This window comes from Sporothrix brasiliensis, assembly GCF_000820605.1.
Source record: "Sporothrix brasiliensis 5110 chromosome Unknown Cont17, whole genome shotgun sequence".
Taxonomy (NCBI): domain Eukaryota; kingdom Fungi; phylum Ascomycota; class Sordariomycetes; order Ophiostomatales; family Ophiostomataceae; genus Sporothrix; species Sporothrix brasiliensis.
In genome coordinates this window covers 2,432,511-2,443,494 of record NW_024467136.1, presented here as the reverse complement: position 1 = coordinate 2,443,494, position 10,984 = coordinate 2,432,511, and the positions used below count along the sequence as shown (strand labels likewise).

At 52.0% G+C, this 10,984-nt stretch overlaps 1 protein-coding gene across 1 annotated transcript; it reads left to right on the top strand.

Annotated features, from left to right (window-relative positions):
* Window positions 1–8,943: 8,943 nt before the first annotated feature.
* Window positions 8,944–10,484, top strand: SPBR_02739 (c2h2 transcription factor; the record flags this gene model as incomplete). The annotated part of the gene is made up of 3 exons (XM_040761042.1): window positions 8,944–9,327; window positions 9,539–9,719; window positions 10,126–10,484. The coding sequence occupies 3 exons, from the start codon at window positions 8,944–8,946 to the stop codon at window positions 10,482–10,484; spliced, it is 924 nt and encodes a 307-aa protein (XP_040620715.1).
* Window positions 10,485–10,984: the final 500 nt, after the last annotated feature.

Genomic DNA, 10,984 nt, shown 5'->3' with positions numbered 1-10,984 from the left:
AACCCGAGAACCTGGATCGCTCCAAATAGTCTAAGATCCGCAGGACCAAGAAACGAACAGAAAGGTCAGGAACGTCGTAATCAATGTTTCTTTCATCTCTTTCCATCGCATGCCGAATTGGGTAGTGTGCTCGTGCTTTTGCCAATTGGGTGGGGCTGATTGTTTTTTTCTTGTCGCCATTTCTCACACTCGGAAGTACTCTCCGACGACTTTGCGAATACCCCCCCGTCGCTTTTTTTCCTTTCTCTGTTTCCTGCCACTTACCCCCGCCACTTCCCGGCATTTGGCGGGATAGAATCGAATGGGCAGCTAATTCACTCTTTGCCTCACCTGCCTTCCCAAGAGACCCCCTCCGGCTCCCGGTGCCGCGTCATACAACCAGCTGCGTTTTGCCCTCTGCTCGGTCTGTCTACGGCGAGTCTCGAGCACCGCCCCTCCTCGAGCAGGGCACCCATCTCTCCTTGCCGGCGCCTTTCTCGGCACAGACATGTGAACGATGCAGCTCTTTCCTTCAGTTGTCGCTCGTAGGAATAACCATGTCGTTGCAGAACACACCGCCAATATAGTTTAAGATGCAGTTTGCAACGGCGCCCGAAGATAGTTACGGCCTCTCTTGTATGTGGCCGGGGACACTACCGAAGCGTCCGCTGCGACGGGCTCCGATTCTTTGGCGTTGTTGACCAGGGTGTTTCCAGGTCCTTTTTGTGCTTTAGGGCCAAGCCATCTTGCCTTACGTGCATACTTTTACGCTTTGCTTTGCGGAGGCGAGAGCGCCTTAGTTTTAGGATGCCGTTTTGTTCAGATTGGTGAGACCAAGCGAGGACGGCCCCCAACTCTAGGTGGCCCTTTGGCTTGTCCAGTGGGCAGATCTGGTATCGTTACAGCAGGGTTGTCGGTTTGGCGTTAGTTGGGGTGGCCTGGCCTCCACCCCCAAGCCGCCTGTGCGCCGGCTCGTTAGGGCCTGCATCATCGTCTGCGCCGGCGCAAAGGGAAAGCACCTCGCACTAGCACTAAGACGAGCACCAGCGCCATTGGAGCTGTCAGTGCTCAGGGGCATGTTTGGGGGCCTTTAGGCAGCTAAACCAGGAGGGGCCTAAGGCGTAATACTGGAATATGGGGAGATGAGGGGGGCCTGGCCAGGCCATGCACGGCTGTAGTTTAGCAAGGTGGTTGGGGGAGCAGGCTGAGCAGCGCCTGTATCTTGTTTCTTTGGGTCAACTGTTATCTTACCAGGGGCGTACGGAGTATAGGGCACAGCGTATCTTAGGTGCAACATGGTATGGGGAAAAAAGGCTAGGCTGGACTGGACTGCTTTGCGCGCAGCACCGGATCTGTAGCCAATTTAGTCCCCGTCACATCGCCAACACCAGCATATCATTTTAAGGCGATGGACCAGCACGAATTTAAAGCCTTGAGACCCCGGCGTTGCACGCACGACGATGAAAGCGCGCGATGGACAGACACGGCCAAAATAGCGGATATCAATATAAACAGGAACATCTGTTGGTAGGGCAGATGGGTCGAGTTTGGGAAAGGCTGTGTCACCAGCACTTTTCAACAACGGCTGTCTCTATCGTCCGGTCGTGCTACGGAAGGACCAGGCATCAGACACAATTTTTGCTTTTCGTCTGACTGGCCAAAGCTCCAGTCAACCCGCTGCGAGTCGTTGTAAAGCCTACGGCAAATGTTCCACCAGCCTCAAATACTCAACTGCACCGGCATGATCCCCGAACTACGATTGATTCAAAACGAACGAGAACCCAGCATGAGAGAGCGCGGCACCCCCATGAATATCAGCTGAGAAGGGCAGTATGGCAAGGGAGAGGAAAACAATCTCCGTCACATGTGGGTAGAGCAAGTCTATCTTACGTTTTTGCAGGCCCGAGACAAAAATTTGATAAAAATTCGGATTAATAAAACACCAAAAGGAATCGACGGCATACCGCATGACATAAAAAAAGACAGGTCAACAAAAGGTACCAGGGGGAAGGGGTGTAATACCTGCGAGTAAAGGAAAAGCCCAAAATCAAAAGAAAAGCTGGCAAAAAAATGCCCAATATTCTGACCACAATTCGATTCCAGGTCATGCTCGCGTCTCTCATTCGTCGGTCACACCTCTGGGCTTTCTTTGACTTATTGGAGCACTGGATCCACACTTCCGCACAAGCGGAGTCTTTTGGGATATCAGGCATTTTCCAGTATCATTTTTTGTCTTTTCTATCATACCTCGACCGCCACCTCTTTTTGTCATCAAAGGAAAGATTGCCACTTCATTGCCCTTTTTTTGTTTCTTCAATTTTTTGCTCTCCCTACTCTGGCTTATTTGCCTGCGATCTCCGAGTCCATTACTGAGGGACTAACAGCATGTGGTCATGACTGAGTTATGTCCTTTTTCTTCTTTATTACTCCGTAAACTTATCCAGGGAGGGGGCGAAAGAGGCAAACAAAAAAGAGTAATTCGTTCTCGCTATTCTTTAACCCTCATTCGTCCAAATTCAAATGGACCAAATACACGCCCCTCCTCTTTAATTCTTGCAACATGCCCCATGCCAAGCAACCAAAAGGCAGAGAAAATGAATAAAAAAACGACAATCCGTAGCTGATTTCTGAAAGCCGAGGTCAAGGGTACTTTGAGCAAGAGAAGCAAAAGAAGAACGAGGAAAACATGAGCAAGGGGCGTCAAGATGGAAAAAAGAAAAAAGCAGAAAACGCGCAAAGCGGGCCCGCACAGTGTCTGCTACTGGAGTAGGTTGGGGCCCACTCACATCGATGTACTAGGTTTTCCTTTCTCGTTTTGGTTATCCCGACTCTCCTTTGGCTGTTTCCATTTCCAATCTTTGACATCAGGCCTTTCTTTGGCATTCGATCAGACGCCTGCACGGCCGCAGCTTATGACTTGGATGCGTACGTCGACGATACAAGTCGGCCTCTCGGTTTGTTGAACGATACGAAAGGAAGTACAATAATTACAATATTCACAATAATTACAATAGTACCTATTTAGAGCAAAAGTGCAATTGGCTAGCTACGACCGGCACACCTGGATCATATGCTTATCGCCGTATTTTGTCGGCCGTTGCGGCCGTGTTTTGAGGCCGGAATTGAGCCTTTCATCCTCGACCTGGCTGGCGCGGAAATATACCACAGGTCAAGGAGCGCTATGTCCGAAAGAGGAAGGGCCTGGGCTTTGACCATTTTCTTAAAGTCTCTATAATCGATGCTTGTGAGATATACGATGCGAACGTAAATCGTATTCGCAGTCCTCATACAGACAGGCCTACGAGCGCTGACAGATATTTTACACTGTTGAGTCGTTCTCGGTGTTTGTTAAATGCGGACTGTGGTCCAAATCAGCCGATTGCTCCAGAGGCTGACAATGTTATGCAGCCTTCTTTGTGCGGGTCATCGTTTTGTAAGTGTGCAATTGGACCTCTCTACCGGCAGGCAAAATTGTATATACCTTTAGCATTTTCTTATCTTCAAATTTAGAAAACGTGCATGAACTGGGTCATTCCTACAGTATTGCCCGGACATAGGAAAGATGGACACAACTTTTGCATGCTGCAGACGAATCAAGAAATTCGAAAATGAAAACGTCCGGATCCCAAAGGGAGAGTCGTTTAACGAGCACAATGGCCTTCGACCACATTGGCATGTTGCCTGTGTTTCTATCTGGTGGAGTATCAGACGGTAGATAGCATTTCTTTGAGCCCCAGCGAATGCATTGGGTCTTTCGACTGGTCGCGAGATACTCCGTCCCTTTTTCTTTTTCTTTACCACCCCTTCAATCTCCACTCGCGTGTCGGGTGTCCACCAGCCCTCAGTTTCTCTCTCTTTTTTTCTTTTCTTTTTTCTCTTGTTTTTACACTTTCTTTTCGGTTCTTTTCCTGTTTAGTCTACCAAGCCCCACCCAGCTCAGAAATCTTAGCTAGGATCTGGGTTACAACTTTGGGGCCATCCCCCCCTGTCCGACGTACACTGTGACAGGTGCCTTCAGGGACAGTGGCGCTGTGAAATATCTGGCGCGTAGTTGCGGAGAGCTGTAGCTGAGTTTTTGTCTCAAATTTGTCTTTCGTGTCTCTCTTTCTGCTCTGACAAACAGTCGCTTTCCGTTAGGAGAAAGAAGATCGTATGTCGTAGATATGTACGATCCGAAAATTAAGCGGAGTCTGGCAATCCTATTCTGGTCCTTTTCTACGAATTACATGCTGAGGTTTCGTGACAAGAACGGAAGATAGTTTGCGACTATTGATACGCGAACAAGCGGAGTTGGGAGCCGATTGAACCGTCACTCTGGCGAGAGCGATCAAAGGGAAAGACAGACATTATCGGAGAAGCCGTCCGTACCGGTGATTGAGAACATGCCCGCGGGTCTGATGACATGACAAATATCCTGGGCGTGATACCTCGGTTCTCAAAAGGAACCAGCAAAGGCCCTTTCTTTCCCCAGAGGGTTACGTGTCTTTTGTATGTTGTAAGATTACTTCTGAAGCAGTTTGCAACGTACACAAATTTACAGTTTGTGCTGTGTCACTTTCCTTTGTCGTTAAAAGTTTGAATTCCGTGTTCCGAGCTCCGTGCTTCTCTCGTCGGATATGTGAAATTGCATCCTTCCCCAAGCGACTTGTCGAGGAAACGGCGTGGTTCTGCCCACACAACCTACGAGGGCGGCGCCAGAAGCCACGACTTGCAACCGGCGCTGGTTCCCGCCCCGATTGCTTCCCCCGGACCAAGTAAGAAGTAACAGTCTTTAGTAGTCTTATCTACGGCATGCCGATGAAGCGAACTCCATTTTGGATGAGCTTGTCGAGCTTGTGCGTAGTGCGCGGCGCTTTGTGGGAACATGCCCTGGCAAGCCACGAGGTTTGGGCAATTGGCGCCGTCGATACTTTGTTGCTTTCTTTTTGGGCCTGGCTCGTCTGATTTTCGTTCGTTCGTCCACGCTGTGATCGGCTTCGTGCAGTGGCCAAGTCCTCTCCGGTCGTTACAACCGCGCGTTCTTCCTCTCACTCGCCCCCCCCCCCCCCCCCCCCCCCCCAAGCCAGGCCAAGCCCCTGTTGCGCGTGATAGGGCGTTCGTGGATGGGGGGACGGACAGGCCCCCTGCTTTGGTGTGTTCTCAGCGACGGGTCCCTCACGCATGGCATTGGGAAAATAAAATGTCTTGCTTGGAGGCACACTGGCACACTGGCACACTTCTCGTTTTTGGAAGCGAATGCACAAAAAACGACGCCAGCGCTATTCTAAATGTGGGAAAGCGACGTCTCGACAACCCTGTCAACTCATGGCTGAGTTTGGTTTTGGTTGGTGTGGGTTTTGAACCGCTTGTCTATAGATTATTTTCTGTCTCTTTCTGTGGGTGATGCGTTGCCTCCACAGGGCAAGAACAAGGCACACGTCGAGCGTTCAGCGCCTGCCTCGCGATGCCATTCACCTTTTTCACCGACGAATTATTTGCATATTCCGAGAGCGGTGGGGTGCAAATTCGTCCTTTTGAGTTCTGCGAGGAAAGACAAAACACATTCTCATTCCATTGATGCTGTCTGTTGGCTTCCTCTCTGCTTAAACGCCGTCACCTCACCCCCCCCCTCTTTCCAGTCCTTTGCATACACCCCACCCACCTCCTGGGCCTTGGGCATCCTTCTCGCTCATTGAGAAGCGTCAATTGTCTGTGCCGAGCAGGGAATTGGCACAGACAGCAGAGAAATTGCGTCCTTGTAGCTCATTCGCGCGCCGTATTCGTAGGTCGGCAAGGGCGACGTGCGCACGGTGTAATTACGTCGAAAGCAGCGGCTGACCAGATTGGGAGAGATCAAGAACCTCCATTTTGACATTCTGGAAGAAGACAAAAAAGAAAGTGACAGGGGTACCTGTCGCAAAAGGAGGCAGAGCAGTGCGTCTTGACCTGGTCACTAGTGATTGCAATGCTGTCTTCCCATGCGTGGGTGTTCCACAGCCATCTCCTTCATCTTGTCATTGCTCGATGGTTGGTTAACCGGTCTGAGCCCTCACATGGCCCTTTAGGGACCCAGAGTGGATGGTCTCGTTCTCTTGATTCTGTAACGGACTCCATCCTTCCCTCAGCTGCTATGATCGCTGTGTTCCTTTACTTTCTCTGAAAACGTGCCGTCGGTGTTTGTGGTGCAAGCTGCATGCGGGGGGGAGCACATTCTTCCACATCCTCGTTTTGCCCATATCAGGACACGTCTTTCCCAAGTGGAATTTGGGCAAAATGAACCTACACAATTGGATTCGTAAATTCGAGGACAGGATATGGGGGACCTCGACTTTGGTGTCCGTTGTCAAGGCTCCGAGCCAATGGCAAGTTCAGCGCCCTTGTTCTAGCCAAGTTAAGCTGTACAGCAAGAGCAGCGTCTTTCGCTAATCCTGGCCTGGCCGATTGCCGGTAGCCCAGGCCGGATGGCGGCCAGCGGAAAGCGGCTGTCTTGAACCACCACGGCCGCCACCACCACCACTATCACTGCTCTGGTACAGGGCTCTCGCACTACGCAGACCACACGCATACGCTACAGCGTCGTGATATCGCGTTCTGCAGGGGAAATCCCTCCTATCAGGTCGCACAGGTGGTCCCGCCAGTGCGTCTTTCATCGAGCTCCACACCTTCCACCATCTCAGCAAATATGCTAAATCGCAGTGTCCGATCGGGGCCATCCATTGTTCTTACTTTTTACGTTCGTAGCACAACGCATCTTTACGACGTTTGAACAAACGGCATGCCAAGCACTGCCTACAACCCACTGACAATTCACTTTGTATGACTCGAGTTGGGCAGGCAGGTCAACCAAGTGTCTTCCGAAGACCGAGGTGTTGTAGGCATCTCATTGAATAAATGAGCAATAAAGACATAGCCACAGGCTGAGCGGAGAGACGAGGCAACAGCGAACATCAGGCATTCATAGTAGAACAAAGAGGACATGAATGTCCCGGACTAACAAACGGCCTTCACGTGACTGGCCTTAAAGAAGACGTCCTAATCATCGCACCTAGCTGCCTTACACATCAATTTTGAAGTGACATAACTCGTCGCTCCACGGTATCCGAACGCATCATGTTTCCTCTGATTCCTGTTCAGCGCGTTGGTGACCACAGGCATTTAAATAGGCGGATCGACTATTGCGAACTGCAGTCTTTTCTGATTGCCGCGACAAGCTCCAGCCCCCCCCCCCCACACAACTCGCCAGCCGTCGCTCTTTCCGTCTCTTTCTCTTCTCATCCAAAACACCTGGGTCGTTCTTTCCCCTTGCGGATTGCCCACAGGGGCGCTGTTGTCGACTGGACGCTGCGAAGCACAAACCATTCATAAACAAAACTGTTGCTGCCCTTTGCGCCTTCCACTTTTGTCGCTTGTTTCTACTTCGCTGTAAAAGCACTCGGTTGGCCACGGTCGGCCACTCAACCGACGCTGAAGCTCAGGCCAGGAGGCAAAGCATGCTCGCTGTATCCGGTCTAAACCCCGGGGGAACCCACACCATGGCTCTGGGGTGACTGTGTGAGCCGAGCGAGGCATTACGGAGCACTCGTATGGCACTCTTCAGAGGAGATCCAGACATTCTCCGCACACGTCCACTAAACTAAGGTACACGCCCCCTCCCCGCCTCTTGCTCGTAAATCCCACCCCCTCCTCTTGCGCAAAAAATAATAATAATAAAGGCGAGAAAAAAAGGGAAAAACAAGAACCCAGAAAATCTCGTCGCTGGGTATCTGCGGACTGTTCGGCCGGCTCCTGCGCGCAACTTTGCTGCCTCTCGCCCTCTGCACTCAACTGCTCGTACCGCGGTCAAATACACACTCGCCGCCACCACCTTCCCTCGCTGTGGGCGCAAATCTTCTTCGTCGACCTGACTCGCTCTTTCCTTAAACCCTCTTTTGTTTTTTTCTTTGATTGCCTGTCTCGCTCGCCGTCTCCACACGCCGCGAAGCTCGTTACTTGTTCAGGAAGGGGTCATCAAGAAAGACAGACAGTGGTGATCAAAACCGCAAGAGCGACGACGAAAGAAGGAAAGCACGATTTTTGCCTTCTCAGATCCGTTCGCACACGCCCTCCTTGACTAGTCCAGTCTTTGACGCTTCCTCCGCTCGGCTTCTGCTCGCCAACAGCAAACACACACACCCACGCGCTACTTCTCGCACTACGGAGAAACAGGCACAAGACTACACACCCCGTCATCGCATTCGACGCCGACTGATCTGGGCCAGCTCCGGTACAGATACAATTGCGACTAGCGACCAAGTAGAAGCGACCTACGCCGAACTGCTTATTGGCGTTCGCTGCAGCCGTCACTGTTTTGTGCTGTGCCCTCCCATTTGAGCCATAGTTTGGTGATCGTGGTCGAGGCTTTCTCAAAACAGAACCCCCCCTCTTCTTCTACTTCCTTCTTTTTTCTCTTTTTTTTCTCTTTTTTTCTCTTTCATCCTACCTGTATTCTTGTTCTTTGTCTCACAATCAACGAGTTGCTGTCAAAGACCAATTCGTAATTGTCTTTTTTTCTTTCTTTTCTATTTCATCTATATTCAAGAGACCTCGCCTCCCCCCGTCCTCCAGATCTCTTTTTATTCTCCCACCCCGTCGTCCTCCGCCCTTCGCCCTCTCGCGCGCCCATCTTCCCACCTCGTCCGTCTTCCACCTCGACACCCGCGATAAAACTCTATGGACCGCAGTGCGCCTGAGTACTCGCAGACAGGTTTGCCTTCGCCCTATCCAAGTCACACCGGGGACACGCGTTCTGAGGCGTCATCTTTAGATCACGCGTCTGCTGCGCAATACGTGACCCAGCAAGAAGTCCGTCCGAGCAACTACTCTACCACCGCAACTCCCACGTCCGAGTACGGTGTCTACCCGCCCTCCGCGCGGTCTGGTTCTTTCCCTGAGCACATTCAACAACGCCCGTATCACCCGTCTCCCAACCACAGTGGTAGTGGAGCCATGGCGCAAACACCTTCAAGTCCGTCTCTTCCTGTGCAGCCGCAGCAGCAACAGCAGCAGCAGCAGCAGCCGCCGCCGCAGCATGAATCCCCCATTGAGCCTTACCCATCTTACAAATCCCCCACGGCGAGGTCTGACAATGATGTACCCATAGATCCGTCCATTACGGCGCAGAGCCCTACTTACGCGACACATGGCCAATACTCGCCCTATGCGCCGGCTTCCGGTGACATGCAGCACGGCTACCCGCACAGCGGTGGCTTGTATACCCAGCCGCGTCCGGATTGGACCGGCTACGGCGGCCAGCCGACCCCGATCACCCCTGGCCACCATGTCTTCCCACAGGCACCTAACTCGGCCCCGCCCCAGCCGCGCCCAACTCAGGTAAGAATTGGACTTTCCCTGGCGGGGACGTTTGCTCACAGCGCGTCCGGTCATTGGTGTTTGTGCTCGTACGCGGCAGGACAGTCGACCTGCCGATGAGACGGCCGACAGGCGGTTAGCGCTGGTAATCGCAACGGCTACACAAGATCGCCCGAGTGCGCGCGTGGCAAACCGAATAGAATGCCTTGTTGACTAACGCGACCGTTATCAGGTTTACTCTTTCGTACCCATCCCCGGCGCTCAGCAACACAAGCGTCCTCGACGCCGTTACGAGGAGATCGAGCGGATGTACAAGTGCGGCTGGAACGGCTGTGAAAAGGCCTACGGCACTCTCAACCACTTGAACGCACATGTGACCATGCAGTCTCACGGCCAGAAGCGCACCCCAGAAGGTAAATACAATTTTCACCACGAAAGAGAAGTTTTGTCGCCATTTCGCTATTGTTTTGTGTTTTGCTTTTGGTGTCCTCCGTGCCTCAGTGGCAGTGCCGAGGCGTCGTTGCCTTGCGACAAATACGGTTGTTCCGTGTTGAGCAGCTACAGTGCAGCTGGTCGGTTGGGGCGCCTATTTTGCGTTCCCATCCAACCAGTTTGCCACCATTGTTCTGTTTCATCCCATGTCGTGTATTAGCGTCCGCTATCGCAATCGCGCATTTTAACCGGCGGATGAACCACAACATTGGTGTCGAGGCTAAGAACCGGCAAGGGCCAACCGAATTACTGGGTTGAGCTATTGGCGCGAAATAAATTAACTATGAAAAGGATTCGGCAGCTAACCTTGTTTCTAAAAAACAATAGAGTTCAAGGAAATTCGAAAGGAGTGGAAGGCTCGCAAGAAGGAGGAGGAAGCACAGCGCAAGGCCGAGGATGAGCGCCAGCGCCAGGCTGCGGCTGCGGCTGCCGCCTCTGGTGGCCCTGCCGGTGGTGACCCCAGTGGCCAGCCTGGTGACGGCGGCCAGGGTGCGTCCTCATACGCCGGTAGCCGGCAGCTCCCTCCGCTGGGCTACCAGCCAAACTCATATCCCGCCCCGCCCGCATCCGGCGTTGCAGCCTCGTCGATTCCCGCCGACTACAACAGCAACTACATGCACCAGAACTACCCGCCAGCGTCGCCTTACGGACCACCATCCAACCAGCAGATGTATGGCCCCCGTTAAAGAGACAGATTTTTTAATCTGTTGAACGCCACGCCGCGTCGAGATCGAACATTCGAACACAGCAACAAATCTTACATGAAAAGTCCTCTTAAAAAATCGAAAAGAAGAGTGCTTCGACCATCCATACCTACATCTGCTTCTGCACATTATACAACCTGCCTGACAGATGTTTTGTAGCATTTGTTTCCGGCACCGTTCATACTCTCCGATCTATATTTGCCGCTCATCACCGATGGTTCGGGACACGACCTGGTCTGGGTGATGGATGCATAGGCAACTTTGTCTATCGCCCAGTCGCGCGCGATTTTCCTTTTCCGACGTGTGGTGAGACGCCGAATCATTTCGGTTTTGGGGAGCTCGATGGTCGGGCTCATTGGTGGCATTCTCGTTTCCTCCTTGTTTGTTTCGCTTGTTTAACGCGTGTTTATGATTTCATGTTTTTTTTATAAGACATACTTGCAGGGTTTCTCGCATTGTTACTATGTCTATTTCTCCCTTGT